General features: G+C 41.6%; 1 protein-coding gene across 13 annotated transcripts in view; it reads left to right on the top strand.

Annotated features, from left to right (window-relative positions):
• Positions 1 to 12,784, top strand: part of Arpp21 (cAMP regulated phosphoprotein 21) — a 169,217-nt gene extending 156,433 nt beyond the window's left edge. For all 13 annotated transcript variants that reach the window (XM_042281831.2, XM_076577225.1, XM_076577223.1 and 10 more), the window contains 2 exons: positions 10,698 to 10,846; positions 11,998 to 12,784. In XM_042281831.2, coding sequence (XP_042137765.1) covers positions 10,698 to 10,846; positions 11,998 to 12,255 — 407 coding nt within the window. In that variant the 3' untranslated portion in view covers positions 12,256 to 12,784. The remainder of the gene's footprint in view (positions 1 to 10,697; positions 10,847 to 11,997) is intronic.
• Positions 12,785 to 21,056: the final 8,272 nt, after the last annotated feature.

Raw genomic sequence — 21,056 nt, 5'->3', positions numbered from 1 at the left:
ACTTACTCTCACGTCTCTGGCCTTTGCATATGTGGATCCTGATTCTTCCCATCTCATACCATTAGCATTATCTCCTCATCTTCCTATTGGAAGCTTCTTAAGTTGTGGATCATGTCATCACATGAGTGACTGTGAGGGTGGGTTGTGAAAATAATGAGCAGCAATAAAATGATGAGTGCATGAGGACAAAAGTGAACTCAACATCAACTATGGAGTGAATCCAAGAGTTTCCTGAGCATGCTCACCCATGTTGCCTCACACAACTTCACTGCAGCCTTGCTTGTCAATGGATGACATTTATACTTCACACTGTGAACACCATCACCCCATCCAACACCAATCACACTGCTACACTTTGGCTCCAATTCTAGACCATGGCATGTTATGAGTGGCAGTGTTTTGCCGAAATATAAAATGTTTTTGGCTTTTTTTATAAATATGATGCTTTAATTATGGAAAACAAAGACTTTGAATGTTTTTCTGTTGTCATTCCTCAGGTTACAGGTATGGCATTAGAATATCTTTCAATTGTTTTCATAAACAAGCACTCCATATCATCAATATGCAAGTTTTCTCTCATCTGTAATCCACATTAAAGTTGTTTACATAATGAATAATTTTAAAGAATTATATTTATGATTTGTTATCAATAGATGTTTGGTGTACTGACTCTACATACCTATAGGTTCTGAGTCAAGTCTGGAGAAAAAATTCAGATGAGAAGGACCTTCCAGTGGAACAGTTTTAAGCCTCCATGTATCAGGGCTTGTCAACGAATCACCTGAAAGCCTTCCATTCACTGCCTTCCGTCCCCACACCCTGCTTGAAGTAAAAATGCCTGAAAGAGCAGTTTCTTCCTCCGTGCTCCCCAGAGCCTAAGACATGCTCCCACTTGTCTTCCTTTCCCCTTTCCCACTTGCCCTGTCTGATTAGTGCCTCCTCCAGCCTGCACAGAAGCCCTGGGATGGCTGTTATGGTCACTCAGTTGTTAAATGGCAAAGAACAAAGAACACATTTGAGGAAGGAAGATAAAAAGAGCAGAAATTAAAGTGAAGGGCAGATGAGATTGCTGGACACTCACTATTAGCTTAGGGATGAGCCAGGGGTATCTCCTGTCAGCTTAAAGAGCCACTGTTAAAACACAAGGGACCGTACAGCTGAAGAGACACATGAGCTCAAAAAGTGCTCACTCCATAAGCATGGGGACCCAAGTTCAAGCTTCCAGAACCCAGATCAGAAAGCCAGATGTCTTAGCATAGGCTTGGTATCGCAGTCATGGGGAGAGAGAAATCAGTAGATCCCAGGAATTCAGTGGCCAACCAGAGTGGCCTTATTCAGGAACTTCAGGTCTTTGAAAAATCCTACCTCAAATATAAGGTGGATGGATCCTGAGGAACTACTCTTGAAGTTGTCCTCTATCCATCACACACATGCTCACACACATAAGGTGTGCTGTGCACATGTATCCCCCACCCACGAATGCAGACATGCATGCATATACAAATATATGTATATATGCTCAGAAATAATAATCTTTTAAATAATCAGAAATTGTGCCAATTGGTTTCTAAGGCCTTTGTAGTTTAAAACCAGCAACTGTGAGAATATTTGCACCACAGAAATTGGCAAGTGTGGTCCACAGGGATTTCCCTTTCTTGAACACACAGATGCTTTCCAGCTGGGAGTGAGGATTTAGTTCAGTGGCAAAGCACTTGCCTAGCAAGCTCAAGGCCAGGTGTTTAGTCAATCACCAGCATATGAAAGATAGAGGGGGCAGGGTGGGTGGGGGAACTTCCTAAAGACCGCTGGTAATTAGGATTAAAATGAAGCCGGTTAGTCCTTTTCTGTGTTCCTCAAGCATACAACAATGATGGATCTCACAGATGACTGTTCCTGATCAGACACTCCCTGAGTGTGTCTCTGTGTCCCCTCTCTGATTAGTGCCAGCTCTACGTTAGCTCATATCATAATTGTCTCTACCCTTGCTCATTGCTGGGGCTGCCCAGTAACACTAAACCAATGTTATTGCTAAATCTAAGTTCAGCATTTGGGACCAAGTCCTACTAGTCTGGAAATGAACAAGATGGTCTGTTTGATTGCTTGCAAATAACAATGTACAAAGATTCCTTATATCAAAGGGGCCTTTTTTTTTTGCATATGTGCTTCCACACAAATGATGTCCCTGTGTATGTATGTATATGTGTTCATGTGTGTGTGTGTGTGTGTGTGTGTGTGTGTGTGTGTGTGTGTGTGTGTGTGTGTGTATGTGCACGTAGAGACTGGACATTGATGGCAAGTTTCGTTCTTGGTTGTTTTTCCCTTTTATCTGCTGAAGCAGGGTCCCTCACAGAGACTGTAGCTTCTGTAGACTTTACTAGCCAGCTTGCCTAGAGAATTCCCTGCCTCCAAATCCTAAATGCTGGGATATCAGGTTATATGTGGGTTCTGGGGATCTGAGCTCTGATTCTCACACTTGCGAACAAAAAGCTTTATCAACGGAGCCATCTTCTTAGCCCCACAGGGTACTTTTGAGACATTATCTGCTGCCTATGAAAAGGTCTCTCAGTTGTAGTCATAGATAGCTATCTACGATTGAACCTGCAACTGCAATAATTATCTTGAGGTGGCTGGCCAGGCTTGGTTACACTCTTACACCCTGTAGCCATGCAGAAGGTTGCTAATGCTGACTTCATGGCTTGCAGCCTCCTGGTGAAATAGATTAAATCTGTGGAAATAGGCACCAAGAGACAGTCACCATAGCCTCCTCCATCTCCCTCTTTGCCCTGCTTCCAGCTTGTTTAGGGGAAATGCTCCTTCTGTCTGGCTCAGTGCCCTGCTACCCACCAGGTGAGTTTGCAGCATCATAAAATTAACGGGGCCAGGTGAGGTACAGGAATGCCAGGTTGTCCTCTGAGCCCCTACCCTCATTAAGAAAGTAAAACGTTGGTGAGCCTTGCAGGCAGCCTTCCTCCCTCCAGATTGTTGGAGATCTTCGGCTGTCAGCACAGCACTCTGGGCCAGGAAAGTTCAGAGAATTACTTCAATAATATGACAGCCTCTTCCATTTAAAATGGGATTCAGCTCTGCTTCCCTCAGAGCCTTCATTGAAATTCCGCACATGATCCACTCCTCTAGTCATTTAACAATGTCTCTCATGTTTGCCCTGATTTTAAAAAAAAAGAAAGAAAGAAAGAAAGAAAGGAAAGGAAAGAGAGAAAGGAAGGCAGCTTTGTATTTGCGATAACGCGGATCAGGGTGGTGTAATTGCAGTGAGGAGGCCCCCGGGCTGGCAGTAATAGGACGGCTCCTCTGATGTGTGCTGCCATCAGACAATGACCTGTGCATGGTTGTTCTCGGGGGACAGTAAAGAGGCTTTTAAGAATTACTCACTGTGAAGGATGAAAGCTAATGAGGAAAGGAGCAAGTGAGGAGAGAAGCAACTCTTCAGGAAGTCTGGCTCCACTTAGACCTGTCATGGCTCCCTTCAAAGTCATTAGGACGGGTGGGTCTGCGCAGGAGTGTGCTGAGCATCGCACATTCCCATGCAGGCTCCTCCCAGGCCAAGGCCCCCCCCCTTCCTGAGGAATTAAAGCCACTAAATAATAAATATCAAGGGAAAAGAAGGGAATGGATGCAGAGACTACCAATAAGTAAGGTGAAAGAGGGCATTTCCATCAAAGAAGAAACCGCTCCTAATGGGCTTCCACAACAAAAAAGAAAAAGGCAGTCTTGTATACTCTGCTTCCTTGTCTTAAAGGCCAGGCACGGGCTTTGAATCATGTGCACTACCAGCCTGGCATGGAGCAAAATGTCTTAGAGAAACTCAAACCTTGCTTTTCACTTGGACTAGCTTGCTAGACTGGGGATCATCCATCTGGAGCTTGTGTTGGAGTTGTACAGAGCCATCAAAAACAGTGAAATCAGGTGCATGGGGGAAGCTCAGGGCTGCTGACCTCCTTGCAGGATGTAGGTGGAGATGTCTGTCAGTGAAGTGCCAAAGGCTGCTCTCTGAAGCATAAGGTGGTAGTCCACTTTATATTGCGATGCTGCAATATAAAGCTCCATACCTGCGCTCCTCCTCCACAGCCCTGCAACAACAAAGGCTGAGGTTGCTGAAGTTGGCAAGAGCTTCATGTCCTAGAGAGGTAGCCACTGCAGGGAAATGAAACCAAGGAACACACAGTATCCACCCAGTGAGAACACATAACAACGGCATGTGCTCCAAACACAGAGCTCTTCAAGTGGCCTGGGATAGGGAGACTTTTGTTTTTCCCAGCCCTTCCTGTGAGGTCCTGGATTGCTTTCCAGATGAATATACTATGAATATATTATGAATGTTATATAGTACACTATGGTATACTATGAATACTGCCTCCATCTCCAACAGCCAAGCGCTCTTCACAGAGTCAGCCAGTTGTGCAGGAGAGTTCTGACTGAGTTGATATCACATAGAATTGAGCTATCTGGGATTGTCTGAACTGTCCACTTGACACAACCTAAAATTCCCTAAGAAGAGGGCCTCAACTGAGGAATGCCTAGATCAGTTCGGCCTGTGGGGAGTCTGTGAGAGATCATCTTGACTGTTACCTGATGTAGGTAGACCCATCCTAAATATGGGCAGTATCCTTTCATGGGCTGTTAAGAATGCAAAAGCTAGTTAAGCATAAGCAGAAAGCAAGCAGGCAGCATGGGCACATTCACTTCTCTTTGCTCTGACTGTGAGTGTTATGTGACTAGCTGCTGAGTTTCTGCCTCAGTTTCCCCTCAGTGGTGGACAGAACTTGGCTCTATAAACTCCTTTTGGTCAGGGTAAGGGTGCAAGAGAGTGAAACTGAAGATGGGCCTGCCTGCTCTTCCAAGGTTTTCAGAGAGTAAGCCAACCTCGTTCTACACCCTGAGGGTCCACCCGCTCTCCCATCATCTGTACAACTGTCCTTCAGGGCACTTATAAGGGGTAAGAGTTGGCTTTCATGAGGCAATCATGTTTCAGCTTTGATTTTCTTTCTTTCATACGAAGAGGATCTTGTTCAGAAACTGTGGGCCATATTTCTTCACCTCTTCATCTAACCATTTTAACTATTGAGAAAACAATTAATGTACTAAATGGTCATTGAATACCTGCCACATGAGAGAGATTATATTAGGTACAAGAGAGGGGGAAGCCTGTGTAATAAATAGCATTTCCATCGAGAGAGAGAGAGAAAGCAAGAGGCTACAGGGTCAGAAGCGTGGCATAAATTCTAGTTGTCTCTTCTAGTAGCTTTGACTCTTTAATGATTCACTGCACCCTTTAAAGCTATCATTTTCCATAAAAGGCGTTTCATGATAGTTACTACTTCTCTGCATTCTGCAGCATCATGCAAAAGCACTTAATTCACACTGGGTCTGAGCCAGGTGTGTGATCAACATGTAAGGCTGGCTTACCATGGATGATTTCTAAGCACAGGAAGACTTAGAAGAGTCCATCACAGCCAAAAACCAGCAGATAATGGTAACTTACAAAAGAAGGGGCCAGTTCTGGATCAGCAATCAGTCTTCATGTTCCTAACCAGCTCTGCCATAATCAGAAACTGCCATGATCCTACCTTATACCTTAGACGAAAGAGCAGAGTTTGAATCCAGAAGCAAGCTATTCCAGAGGTAATTCTTTGGGAATGCACGATATATGTACCTTGGCTCCTCTGGATAACTGTGTGGTATATGTGCATGAGTATGTGTGTGAGTATAGGTCTATGTGTGTGTACATGTAGAGGCCTAAGGTCAACATTGCCAGTCTTTTTCAATTGATCTCTACTCAATTCATTGAGGCAGGGCCTCTCAGTTGAACCCAGAGCTCATTGATATGGCTAGTCTCAGTAGCCAGTTTGCTCCAGGGATGCCCTGTGTCTACCTTCCCAATGCTGAAATTATAGGCAGAATACCACCTACCCAGCATTTATGTAGGTTCTGGGGATCAGAACCCTGGTCCTCACACTTGCATGGCAAACACTCTACTTGCTGAGCTATCACCCCAGATAGGAAAAATCATTATATTGCACAGACTGTTAACTAGTAGTAGAAAAAGACATCTACCACATTAAGAATGCTTCACTAATAGCTTAACATGTAAATCACACTGCTCGGTTAGGTTAAGATAACCAGAACTAACTTTGTGAGAAATCCATTCTCTTGCCACTCTCCCTGGTTTTCAGTTTCCACAGCCAACAGCGCAGGCTTACCCGAAATCCCCAATTGATGGCTTCTGTTGCCATCTCAGTCTTTCCCAAGTGTTATCTGGAGCAGATCCTTTAAATTAGAGTTAAAATAGCAGTGGCAACAATTTATCACGTAGATTGGTTTACATTCTGAGTTTTCATTGTATTGCATCAGGACAAACTTTTGTTGTTGATTGACTATTAACCAAGTCCCTCAAACTACCCACAGCATTCAACCTTTCATGTACTTTAAGCCTGACTTTCTCAGATTTACAAGGACTAGACATTGTACATTCTGTAAAGTCTCCACTTAGTAGAGTTGATTCTTTAGTGGCCAGGAGGCATCCATCCACCCTTAACCTTTTCACTTTCAGAAAAATAAATGGCACACGTGACTTGAAAATTGAATCAATCTTGACTGAGTACAAAATAATAAAAACAGCTAATGTCTTCATCATTTCCTGAGCAAGCCCATCAGGCAGCAGGGTGTTGCTTTTTTCTATTTTGTAAGATGTATTATAGCTGACTAATCCTCAATAAATATGAAAGAGTGATCATTTCACAGCTACCAATTGACAAACTGGAACACATTTTTCATTTGAGCAGGCAAGATAAGCAGGCTGCCAGGGGCTGTGCCATCTCTGCCTCAGACAAAGGCTGTCCCAGGCAGAAGCTGCTGGTTCATTCTTGGGTCACCACTATGTTATTTTTAGTTCTCTGCATCTGCACGGGAGCTCAGCTCACATTCCCAGCAGCCTCCTGTCTCAGGGACCCCTCTGTAGCCCACCTTCCCTGGCGTAATTTAAAGAAATGGGTACCTCCAATTAAACCATTCCAGATGTAAATTTCTTGCCTGGAGAGGGAATTGAGAAACGAATGGGATTCATGAATATAAATTGAGCCTCCCTTACACTTCAGTTTTCATCTTGAAATTGAAGACTATTCACCCCCTCCCCTCATAAATCCTTATTTGCCTTGCGTGTGTTTACTGTGGGGTCCTGGTGCAGAGCTGGTAGCATATTGCTCTGCATAACCAAATGCTAACTCTCACAAATAACCCTGGGATGAGGCCTGGGGAGGGAGAGGCTGTGTGTCCCTGCACCTGGGCACTCAGAAAGGATGTATTGCTCTGCAGCAGGCTGTGCCCTACATGGAGATGAGGCAACTCAGTTCCCACATGCTTTGCCTGGCCTTGAATATTGCCTTTATTTTTCTACAAAGGAATTCCGTTTCTCTGTCTCTCTGTCTCTGTCTCTGTCTCTCTCTGTCTCTGTCTCTGTCTCTCTCTCTCTCTCTCTCTCTCTCTCTCAACATCTTTATACTTCTATTCTTTCTCCTTCACCTTAGTTTGGTTTAGATATTGTGCTGGTACATGAGTTTCTTCTCAGCCATACCACTTTGTTAACACAATGACTCCATGGAAGGATGAGTGTTCCATCAGCAAATATGCAAATGAGCTTCAGACATCAGGCCACCTTCGCCCTTACTCTCTTCACCTCTTCTTTGCTTCTCCTTTCGTCTTCATTTTTTATTTGATTTGTCTAGAGCAGCGGTTCTCAACCTTCCCAATGCTGCGACCCTTTAATACAGTTCCTCATGTTGTGGTGACCACCAACCAGAAAATTATTTTCATTGCTACTTCATAACTGTAATTTTGCTACTGTTGTGAATCGTAATGTAAATGTCTGTATTTTCCAATGGTCTTAGGCTACCCTTATGAAAGGGTTGTTCAATACCCAAAAGGGGTCATGACCCACAGGTTGAGAACCACTGATCTAGCAGCTACATGAAGTCAGTAAAAGATCCATTGAGATCCCAAATATTAAAAGATTGCCCTCAGGTTTCAGGCATAAATACTCTTCTCTTATAATACTCCCAGTGGTGTGACCTTGACAGTGAGTTCACATTGCCTGCTGCTCTCTGTTACAAAAACAAATGGTAAGAGAGAATTCAGCTCGTAATTGATTGTAACTCTCCCACAACCATATCAAGTTATTTTCTTATGTGCATAACAGTGCGTGCTACAAAGAACTTAGATGAAATGGTGAAATAGTCTCAGATTTTCTTTTCAGGATATACGTTTCTTTTGTGTATGTGGATTCTCTCTCTCTCTCTCTCTCTCTCTCTCTCTCTCTCTCTCTCCTCTCTCTCTCTCTCTCTCTCTCTCTCTCTTTCTGTGTGTGTGTGTGTGTGTGTGTGTGTGTGTGTGTGTGTGTGTGTGTGTGTGTGTGTGAGTGTGTGTGTAGAGAGAACAAAAACAACTTTGGGTGTGATTCTTCAGGTGTTACCACTTTTCTTTCTAATTTAGGATCCCTCACTGGCCTGGAAATCACCCCTTAGACTAGGCTGGAAAGGCAGCAACACCTAGGCTCTGCCTTTCTCTGCCTCCCTAACACCGAGATTACAAGCATGTGTCATCACAGCCAGATTCGTGTGTTTTAAACAATAGTTCTATGGACTGAACTCAGGTCCTTATGCTTACAAGGCAAGTGCTTTGCTAAGTCACCTGCCTCCCCCTGCCAACCTCGTGATGGAAATTTCATGGTGGATGAATGTATGGATTAGAATGGAGAGTGCAGATGCTAACAACCAACAGAAACCATTTAAAAGAAAATGTATTCAAGCACCTCTACATCCAAAACATTTTGAGAAGTAGTGTTAACAATGGCAAGGCCTTTGTGGTATTTCTTAACCCAAGTCAGGTGGGTTTGCCTTTAAACTACACACACTATAGCTGTGAGCCCTTCAAGATGCTAACTCGACTTATATGGGACTCTGAGGCTTACATGGGACTCTGAGGCTTACATGGGACTCTGAGCACTTTAAGGAGAGCTTTGAGCATGCATTGTGGTGAGGACAGAGCAGAAAGGCAGCCATTGCCTTTAATTATATTGGTTATATGAGGTGTCCTTACAAGAATTTAAAATAACCTAATAAATTAAAAACCTTTGTAATAGTGAGCAGGCTGTGCAATGGGAATAAAACCTGAAAGTACATACAAGACAGGTTAGAAGGTAGCTTTAGACTAGACACCGATTCCAGCCTCTAATTGTAGCCACTGGCCAGACCTCCACACTTAGCCCGTCCCCAGACTTGCTACCTGCTGCCTTCCATACTAGCAACTTGCTCCAAACTGACTTGGAGAACACAGCTCAGTAACTCTCTGTGACTATGTTTCCAGGATATTTCTGATATCAATGAAGAGGTATATTTATCCAGCCAAGTGTTTTCTTCTGTGAAGAGCTACCACTTTCTTTTTCCTCACTATGAAGTCACAGCTTTCACAACTACTCAATATGTGGTGTTTATTAACAATGTGCACATCCTGTATTGTTGTTGCATTTTTAGACTCAGGTTGTACAACTTATCTCAGTGTCTGTGGCAAGATTCCCTTCTCTTCTCCTCAATTTCTCCGAGCAGTATATTATATAAGCTCTGGACACACCTTGTTTTACAGCAGGGGCTGAAGTGTTTATTTACTACTGTATCATCTTATCTAAGTCGTAACTTTCTTTGACATTTATAAGAACAGTTATCAATATATTTTTACAATGCATTTTAAACTGCTTGTTTTGAGGACAAAAATAAATGAATCAAATCTGCTCTATCACTTCAGAAAAAGAAAGAAAAGGAGGCCAACCAACAAATGAATAAAAATGTGTAAATTTTAAAAATACTGTATTCTATACTATCTAATATATGTTCATGACTATTTATTGAGTATTTAACTGGAATGTTCTCTTAGGAGCTAATTGTTGAACAGAATAAAAAACGCTTTTCTCCTGCTGACACATTTCCCCCAGTGGATATTTAATTACTCAGCATAGGGAGTCATCTTGTTCACTAGGACATGGCCAAGCAGAATCCATACTATGTAAATAAACTGTTTTGTGGTCCCTGCATACATAAAGCTAGTTCAGGAGAGTGGGAAAATAAGTAAAGCAGTCATTTAAACTAAAACATCTGTAATCATCTGAAATTATTGAGACCACTGAGGAAGCCAAACATGAAAGCTATAATTTATGATGTCAAAAGAGGCCTCTGTGTAGTGAAGAATTAATCATAGTCACATATGTTCATTGGATGAGTCTGTGTGACAGTAGAAATACCAACTTTTCTTTAGTCCATTCTGTGTAACAATAGAAATGTCAGATATTTTTTAGCATCCTATGCAGCAGTTGAAATGTCAGAGGATTTTCATTAGACCATTCTTTGTAACAATAGAAATATCAGAAGATTTTTATTGGACTGTTTTATGTAGCAATGGAAATGTCAGTAGACCTTTTGAAACCATAATATTGCCTATACTTCAATATTCCTTTTAGAAAACTTTTCATTCTTAGGAAGCAAACACCTGGAGAGCATATTCACAGCATGGAGACTGAGACGTCTGAGAATCACTTTGAAACAAGTGCTCACACCCAAAGCATTGCCACAGTTTTTCTCTGTTATAACTTCTTACAATCCATTCAGAAGGATCTTTTTTTTTTCTTTCCTTTACAGGCTACCAGCCAGTCTTGTCTGGTCAGCAGGGTTTCCAAGGCCTGATGGGAGTGCAGCAGTCACCTCACAGCCAGGGTGTGTTGAGCAGCCAGCAAGGAGCCCCAGTGCAGGGTGTGATGGTCTCCTATCCAACCATGTCTTCTTACCAGGTTTGTGCCAGCAACAGGGAAAGCCCAGCCACAAATCCACATTTTTCCAAGTAAACACTATAGGAAGTTCCTTGTGTTAGGTGGTTAGTAGGGCCATGGATGCTTGACCCACCCAACCATTAGTTGACTTTGAATTGAGAACTAGAAGGAGAAAATAGTGTTCAGGTGCCATTCCAAATGTCTGGGCTTTTAAATGCTATGCTGAATTTACTTCCATATATACTTTCTATTCATAAAAGAAAATGCTTTAATATTCTACACAGGAAGACCCTTGGAGCACTCTATTGAAATGATACTTGGTAGCAAACCAAATATATTTTGTATTCACTCAAGTAAACTTTATTCTACCATAGTTTCAAGTGATCATGGATTTTTAAATGGCATCTCAGATGCATTTGAAGCTCAATAATGCAGGCACAGTTCCATTCTCCAGATCAGAGCAATTTGAGTCTTTAACACATATCATGTATGCTTTCATAGTTTGTAACCTGAAGCCTTCTAGAAGAAGAAATGAGGAGTGAGTAAAATGATTCAGTCATTCAATTTAGCTGTACTGGGTGCTTCTAGCTTTAAAGAAACTAGCTCAACCCATCTACCTGGACAAAACCCTCTCCTTACTAAAGTAGGCTCTAAGCTACTTCTCATGAAACCAGAAAGGGGCATGGTTTCCATACTAAGAGAAAGCTAGAGGAGCATCCAGATGCTGTCCTGGGGCAAAGGAAGAAGACAGAAGATGGGAGGAGAGGGAGAAGGGAATGAGACTCTCAGAGTCCATGAACCTAAACATCTGCTGCATCTTGGGATCTGTCTCTGCCATACTTCCAGTGGGTCTTTGGTTCGTTGACAGAGATGAACTTATCCAAATGATATCCATGCATGTGTAACCTATGGCCCAGAGGCGACCTGCATCCTGGGATACCTGTAAATGTAGCACAATGATTCATAAGCCATGACGCCATGCAACAATATCAGAAGTTGTACAGTCAGGCAGGGCAAATGACTTTCTCCAAGTGAAAAAGCTGATAAATGGTAAGTATAGGATTAGGGACCTGTTATGTCCAACTCCAACACTTGAGTAATATTTATGACATCATACCCTTCATTGAAGACATCAAAGAAGCTTTTTTTGTTGTTGCTTGTGTCTTGCACAGGTGCCAATGACCCAAGGTTCTCAAGCAGTGCCCCAGCAGACATACCAACCGCCAATCATGCTGCCCAATCAGGCAGGCCAAGGGTCACTCCCAGCCACCGGAATGCCTGTGTACTGTAACGTCACGCCGCCAAGCCCTCAGAACAACCTAAGGTTGATGGGTCCACACTGCCCTTCCAGCACGGTCCCTGTCATGTCTGCTAGCTGCAGGACAAACTGTGCAAGCATGAGCAACGCGAGTTGGCAGGTCAAGTTCTGAGAACTCAGGCTGCCTGTGGTCCACTTCATCAGATGTTAACTCATGGCCTTCACAGGAAGAGGAGACTAGGGCGACTGGCCAAGGACTTCTGTATTCACTCAACACTCAAATGATTGCTGCTGGTGTTCTGTACAAACTAATCAAAGACTAATACACACATTAGCTGGTTAATGGTGCATATTTCTGTCATGTCTGCTAGGTATGCCTTTCTAGCTTAGCTAGTGACATGAGTTCATCAAGGTAAGATTTTCTCCTACCACTGAATACCACTGTGTAGATTACAATATCCCTGATTCGGATTAGTTTTGTACTTTGTGTTGAGTTTGTGATGCTAAAGTATTTAAAAATATATAAACTAAATCACACTGTACCAAAGCTGTAATGGAAAAGAAAAGAGCTAAGGAATGGAAGGAATAATTTATATACACTATAGAGTTTTCTTTTTTAAATGGATATATATGGTATGTAGTGTTTAATCAAAATAAAAGCTTATTTGACCTTGTGGAGGAAGGTCATGTTTTTACCACCAGTTTGTTTCAGTCTCTTTCAATATGCTATTTGCTTGTTTGTTGAATGTTTTTATTAGCAGATGTCAATTATACAGACTGAACTTGATGGTAACATTTTCATACTTGTAGAGAATGCAGTTTGATCGCGTTTAACCTCAGTGATTCCTCACACTCTCATACCCTCTCTCTTCTAAATCAGCTCCACTACTTCCATGGCACTTTTTGCTTGCTTGTTTGTTTGTTTTTAATGGATCAATGGGTTTCATCAGAGCTTCTTACAGAAGCAAAGATAGGGAGGGGACTGTTTACAGGAGCATGCATTACTCATCTAGGGGGAAAGTCATCCTCCCATCAACCATTAACTTCCTACAGTTCCTGGGGTGGGGCGGGGTTTCATAAGCCTCCCTCTCCTGTGATAGGATGTCAACAGGCCCCATTTTGTGCAGGTAATCATCGCTTCTGTGGCATCATTTGTGCCCCACTTTTATGACTGGAAGACAGTGCTCAGGACACTCCAACTCTTCCATTCTTGCATCTCTTCCTCTGTAGTGTTCACTGTGCTTTGAGAGGAATGATATAGAAGTTTCATTTACACCTGAACATTCAGTATCAGCTTGTGTCTTATTAGTGTCATTATTGTCCTTTCTGGGCATCATCTCATGAATGCTGAATGCAAAAAGTGGCTCCCAGGCATGTACAGCTGAATGATGTCTCTCCAAGAGATGCTACCAGCAAACACTTTACCTACCAACAATAGTCCCTCATCTTGAGATTATTATAAGGGTTTTGAATATAAGATGATATTCATATCATTACTTTTAATTAATTAAAGGAATGTTGGAGGTGTATAGATATACTGTACCTACTAGGAAATTCTAAATGTTAGTAAGAATGCCTACTCTACACCTAGTCTTGTTCTGTTTTTCCTGGAGTTGGACCATGTACCTGGAAGATCAATGTGTTTATAGTAATATAGAAGAGCCACTAGACCGTGCACTCCAAACTACCACTGGTTTCGACAGCAAGCCAACAACTCCAAGGTGCTGACATTTGTCTTAGTAACTGAAAAAGAATGTACATAGCAGTAGCAATGATTTAATCACAAAGGCTAGAACATCTGCATATAGATACAAGATGGCTAATGTTGTATCAATGTGTAATTCCCTATGGGGTTTGAGGTAACAATTGAGTTAGGATAACATTTCAAAAATAATAACTGAACTCTGGACTCAGAGGATTGACCCTTGGGAAAATGTTTATTTGAGGGAATAAAACCTCATAGCTTTCATCTTAATACCACTGTATAATAATTGTTTCATGGTTTATATTTCCTGCCCAAAAAATGAGTTATAGGAATGGTATCAGGAAAATTCTCATTGGTTTTTATTTGATCACATTTTCTACATTGGGTTTTCCATTTTCATGTTGTTTAGCTGTGGGTAGAGTGAAGCACTTAAAAACCCTACTTAGAAGATTACCATTTCTTTCTGTCTATTGTTGTTTTCTTTTTCCTTTCAAAGGGAGCTTTTGTGATATTCTAATTAATTTTACTCATCATGAAGTCTGTTCCATTTTTCCATATCTGGGTCTACTTATTTTTTCATCAAGCTAATCCCTGACCATGAAAGTGTTTTTTATATTTATATATATATAAATTGAGCTATTTGAACCTATAACCACACTGAGGACAGTACATTTTCCCAGCTAATCTCTTTTCCTAACGGAAGGAGGGTCTTGACCAATGTGGATTCATTTTTTAATTAAATTTATTTATTTACTCTGTGTGAGTGTGTGTGTGTGTGTGTGTGTATGTGTATGTGTGTGTGTGTGTATACACGCATGCACACACATGCTATGGTGCACATGTGAAAGCCACAGCATACCTTCTTGCAGGAGCCATTTCCCCCTTTCTACCATGGGGGTTCCGGGGATGGACCTCAGCTCCCCCACCTTGATAGCAAGCCACCTTTACATCTGAACATCTCACCAGCCCAGATTCATTTTGCAAACACATCTCCTTTAACCTTCAGACCTGCACATTGATCCTAAATGTCAATGCTCTCATTCTGGGTTTTTACCTTCATTCAATACAACTCTAGGAAATTTGAATTTTTACCTTCATTCTGAATCTTTACCTTCATTACCAAAATCTGAATGTTTACCTTCATTCCATACAACTCTAGGAAATTTGGGCCTTTGTTTTATGGTTCTTAGAATTGCTGAGACTCTGTGGTTCTGTGGATTTAAACCTTATACATGCTAATAGTATAGACAGGTTTTGTATTTATTCTTTTTATAATATTGTTTAATGCCAAACATTCTTTCCTCCTGTCTTCACTAATTTTATTTTTGAGACAAGTTTTATTATGTAGCTCTGGCTGTCCTTGAACTCACTATGCAGACCAGCTGGCCTCAAACTCACAGAGCTCTACCTGCCTCTGTCTCTGCTTCTGCCTTCTTTGCTGGCATTAAATTTGATGTATCTCCATGCCTTGCCTCTATTTTCCTGCATTAGAATATTTAAATCGGCTATGTAGGATAATGATTTTGTAAGTAAAGCATATTCAGAGTCTAATTTATTGTCAAGAGAACATTCAAAATGTTTTTCAGCTTGGTTAATAATTTTATCATCATCACATTTTAATTATAGATTATTCAGTTTATAAGTTTTAGGTGGAGATATTAATATACAGATACTTAGAAAAATAAGCACATGGATAGATAATTAAAGGCATCTCTAATGATCTCCTACACCTCTATGTGAATGTAAAAGGACTCACTGATGACTTATGCAAACTTTCATCACATGGTTGATTACATCCTAGTTATTCAGGACCATTTAAAACAGGAGCACAACCACATTGAGGTGCTTTGCCTTACATTTGTGGGTTTTGTCTTGACTATGCTCTGATAGTTGGTAGTAAATGTTCTGACGAGCATATTATGGTGCTGTTGTTTTAATATTTCTGCAGGATATGAGGTGGGGCAGGAGAGAGTGTGCCAGCAATACAGAAATAAGATTACATAACTGTGAATATAATTTGAAGACTGAAATAGAGCTGTAAATCACCATTAAAAATGCTAGTCCTTTGTGAAAAACACATTTTTAAAAGAATGACTTAGAAAAATCAAATACAGTGAGGGGGAAGCAACAGAAATGGAGTTTTGAGCTTTCATAGAGGGTGTATTTAGATTCTGAACCCACTTTTGACAACAGTAAAATTGTGATGGATATGTGGGCACTCCACCCTCCTCCTCCATCCGTACCACACACAGGTCCATGAGGTGTATACGGTTTGCAGCTTCACCATTCACCTGTTCCCTGGCACTTATATCATAGATGCCTTGATCATTTACAAACCAAAGTTAATACTGGAAATGCCTCACCTTCAAAGTAAAGCTAAATAGATCTTTGGGGATTCTCAAAATGTAGTAGACACAATATTTTAAATAAGCAGATTGTAAGTTTCTTATTTCTTAAAATATTTTCCTTGAGCAGTTTTTTTTTAATCTGTGTACATGTGATGTTTGAGGTAGGGGCATGCATACATGCTCCCAGTTTTAACAAGTGACGCATGTTGGCTCAAACCAAGCACTGGTGGAGACAGAAGCAAGCAGATCTCTGAGTTCAAGCCCAACCCAATCTCATACATCTATATAAATTCTAAAATAATAAAACGGGCACTTGCACTGTGGTACATGTGTGGGGATCAGAGGGCAACCTCAGGGGCCAGGCCTCGCCTTATGTATCAAGCCCGGGTCTCCAGCTCCTTGCTGAGAGTGGCAGGCTAGCTGACCTGAGAGCTCCTGAGCACTCTCCTGTGCCCACCTCCACCCTTGCGGTCTAACTGTCCAAGTGACTCAATTACACATGTGCAACACCACATATAGCTCCGTGTGGGTGCTGTGGACCAAAACCCAGGTCCTCACACTGGTGCAGGAAATGTTTCAACCACTGAGCATCTCCTTGAGCCCAGAACATTTTTTTTTTTTTTGCTCCACGCTACTTAGAGCTGTTATGTGGTAGTGTCTAGGGCAATTAGAGAGAGGAAGGAGTAAAGGTGAATTAATATTGTTAAAGCTACATGGTTTCTGAAAACCTTTAATATATTAACTTATACTAAGAATTTCCAAAAGGCAGCCATAATTTCCATAAATTTGCCAAAAAGTCACCTTCAGTCACAGACTCTATCAAAAGACTACTTTTATGAGGAACTAGTTAAGAAAATACATAGGAAGGAACTGGAAAGATGTCTCGGCAGTTAAGCATGCCTGCTGCTCTTCCAGAGGATCTGGTTTTAGGTCCCAGAGTCCACATGGCAGCTCACAACCATCAGTAACTCTGATCCCAGGGAATCTCATGCTCTCTTCTGGCCTCCCTTTAAAAGAAGTGTGTGTGTGTGTGTGTGTGTGTGTGTGTGTGTGTGTGCATTACAAGTCAGCATGGTGGCTCACACCCAGCACTGGAGGAGGCAGAGGCAAGCAGATCTCTGACTTCAAGTCCAACCTAATCTACATAGTGAGACCTTGCATATGTATGTATGTATGTATGTATGTATGTATGTATGTATGGGTAAGTATAGATAGTTTCAGATAGAGATAAATCATTCGTATTTGTATCTATTATTATATATTTGCATATATACTATTCATATATTACATATGTGAAAATCCTAAAATAATAACCTATTTAGAACTTGCTTTAATTTCAGTAGAAACAATGTTCTATGTCTAAATGCAAAACCATGACCCACTTCTGACAGCTTTTGGTGTTGCTGCATTTGCACCATAGGATGGAGTATGAATCTGGAGGGAAATGTTGTAATGTCATATTTCTGAATCGTCACTTTTGAATTCCTAATGTTGAAGGACTTTATCTCTACATTTATATCTATGAGTGCGTGGTCACATAGATATATAACGTGTATGAATATAGTTGTCTCTGATGAGTCTTCCCCCCACTATGTGATCAAATGCAATGACAGAGATTTATGTTACAATTTATTCACCATGTTCTTACTGCATCCTCACTGCCCTGGTCAGCTTTTGTCAACTTGGCACAAGCTAGAATTATCTGGAAAGGGGAGTCCTAAACTGAGGAAATATGTCTATCAGCTTGGCCTATGGGCCAGTTCTCTATGGAGAATATTCTTCGTTAATGATTGATATGAGATAGATATCAGCTCACTTTGCTTAGTGCAAGCCCTGGGCAGGTAGTCCTGGCTGCTATAAGAAAACAGGCTGAGCAAGCCATGAGGAGCAGTCTAGTAAGCAGTGTTCCTCCAAAGTTTCGGTTTCAGTTTTTGCCTCTAGGTTCCAGCTGGAAGTCTGGCCCTTACTTCCCTCAAAGATGGACTGTGATGTGGAAGTATAAGCAAAAAAATCCTTTCCAGACTGCTTTTGGTCATGGTATTGGTAATGGCAATAGAAAGCTAACTGGGATGCTACTCCATAATTTCAATACCATGAGCTACTGCTCATGGAGCCCCTACCTTTAAGAAGCTTGTAAAGCTTTAGAATAAATTGTGCCAGTGTTTCAGTAAATAAAAATACATTAGCTATGGGACTCATCCAAAGAATAACATAAAAATAGCAATTCAAAGAAAGGGACAAGTTATTTAGCTGTGGTTCTATGAGCCTGTACCATGTAGCATTTGGGTTTGCAGAGATGGGTGTGGATGTGTCATAAGCCCAGCTTAGAGGAATGCCTGTAGAGAAAGGAAACACAAGAAAACATGAAATAAGATTTAGGGTGTTTGGAGTGGGAGGTGACTGAGCAAAACTGAGCATCCTGGGAAATGGAGAGTGGTTCTGGCTGGACTGACCAAGACTGGCAGGCAGAATAAACAGGTAACAGGCACCTTAGCAAGATCTCCCAACACTAAGCAATACAATACCACCCATGGTTCCTAAAAGAATATATGCCTCCAAAGATAAGAAGGGATACATTTGAAAGGTGTCTTCATTCAGAAACCACAGATGAACATAAACAGCTAAGGTCTTCCTTTGTGCCATGGCTACTACTGGTATCAAGGAACAACCCAGAATGCATTTCATCTCCAGGCTTGGAAGCCTTCTGAATCAGCCCATGAAAATGCCCTACAATTGCTTGACTTTTCATAGAGAGACACAAAGCAATATCTGTTCACCAACAGAGCCCAGAGCCCTGACAGACCATGGAAAAGATTCAATCCAAGTCCAGCTTAATGACCCAGTGAGTTTATTGCTGTGACTTACAGGAGAGTGGGTGACTCAAAGGCATTGACCCCCTCCACGATGGGAATGTTGATAGGACTGATCTCTCCAGCTTGCCATACCTGTGATTCCAGCTGTTCTCATTCAAGATGGGAAAGAGCACATCTGACCCAGAGGGAACTGCAACAGAAAATCTACCTTAGGCTGCATATCAGAGCAAAGAGAACATAAGTTGTCAGAGTCTGAGACAGCCTGAGCCAGTACTGGAGACATCATGGGAGGCTGTGGAGCCTCCAGCACAATTTGATTATTACTGATACACAATGAAATCTGACAGCTACTTCCTGTGATCCTGTATTGGAAAATGATGAGAACACTTACCCATCATGGCTCAGGATTTTGCCTCTTTACTCCTATGGGTACAACTTCTTCCACGTAAGATCAGAGCTTTTTGCTTCATTTCACTCTCTCCTCACCCCCTAACACCCTTCTCGACTGGGAGGGGCTATTTTGCTAGAGGTTTGGCATTCTTTTCCAATAGTTCTTATTATTAATGTTTGTTTCCAATTTAAATCTCTACCAACTTCTAGCCAGGTCCCAAACCTCTAATAATTTCTATAGAAAGACTTGCCACTATTTATGTGTCATCAGTGGCAAAAATCGTAACCCTAAGAGCTGGTGCCCTGTTGCTCTTTGGCATTGACTTGCATGGAGGTGGGAGAGCTGATGGTCACCTTTTGGAGAGGAAGATCCCTCCTCAAAGCCGTCTTCATCACTCTCCTGGGCTCTGTGAGGACCCCTCTGAGACAATGCGCCAGTAGCCCTGAGGACAGCAGCACGGAGAAGGCCCTGATGTTTACATTTGCTACTTGATTTGTTTTGTAAGTCTTTATTGAATTTTACTCTTCAGGATGAAAAGAGGTCAGACTTGGAACCGACAGGAGTTGTCAATCAGGAGGGGATTTTATTTGCATCTGCCATGCAGCTTAGGAACAAACCCAGATTCATAGGGTGCTTAAAGAATGCATAGATGGATTGTGCACAGGCCTAGGCTACTTGGGTTGAGAACAGAACCACATTTTATTTCTTTGTTTATTAATTAATTAATTAATTTGTTAATTCATTCTCTTATTCATTCATTTTATTTGTTTATTATTTACTGTCAGTACTAAGAACCACAAACCCAGGGCCTTGCACATAATGGGAAAGCCCTGTACTCCTGAACTGTACCTCCTTCAAGAAGTGACATTTTCTTATTTCATCTGGAGGCCTCATCCTTTCAGTTTCTGAGGGTGCATGTAGGGATGGGATGGCATTTAGACACTGAGAACACAGAGAACATGGGGAGGGAGAAACTGGGAGCCAGGTTCACAAAGGTCCTAAAACTAAGAGTAAGGTAGCGAGGGACTGAGGAAACATCTCAGTGAGCAGAGCATTTGCTGCAGAAGTATGAAGACCTGAGTTCGCATCCCCAACTCCCATGTCAAAGTCAAGCATGACAGCATGTGTGTGCCTCTAACTCCAAAGCAATGAGGAAGAAACAAAAGGATGCTGAGGGTTGCTAGCTGGCCAGACTATCCTAAATAGTGAACTGCAGGCTCACTGAGAACCCCTGTCCAAAAACGAAAGACAAAGAAGCAATTGAGGAAAATACCAGTGTTAATCTCTGGTATCCACATGACCTCCTATACAGGCAAGTGCACCTACACAAGCACTACACACATTCATATACACTACACACAAAAAAATAGATAAATAGATAGATAGATAGATAGATAGATAGATAGATGGATGGATGGATGGATGGATGGATGGATGGATGGATGGATGGATGGATGGATAGATAGATAGATAGATAGATAGATAGATAGATAGATAGATAGATAGATAGCAAAGAAGGCAGCTTGCTATTAAGTTCAGAATCATGTTTCTACTTCCAACACACCATTCAAGTGTCCCAAAGTGACAGATCTATACACGTGTAAAAGACAAAGTGACATTCAGCTTAATCTGTGTGCCTCAGAAGAATTTGAATGTGGAAAAGCTTTGAAGTCCTCAAGCTTTGGTTGCCATGGTGCTGCCCAAAGACTCCCCATC

Source organism: Peromyscus maniculatus, chromosome 7 (genome assembly GCF_049852395.1).
Source record: "Peromyscus maniculatus bairdii isolate BWxNUB_F1_BW_parent chromosome 7, HU_Pman_BW_mat_3.1, whole genome shotgun sequence".
NCBI lineage: Eukaryota > Metazoa > Chordata > Mammalia > Rodentia > Cricetidae > Peromyscus > Peromyscus maniculatus.
The sequence above is the reverse complement of the archived record's forward strand: the minus strand, read 5'-3'. Positions and strand labels throughout refer to the sequence as shown.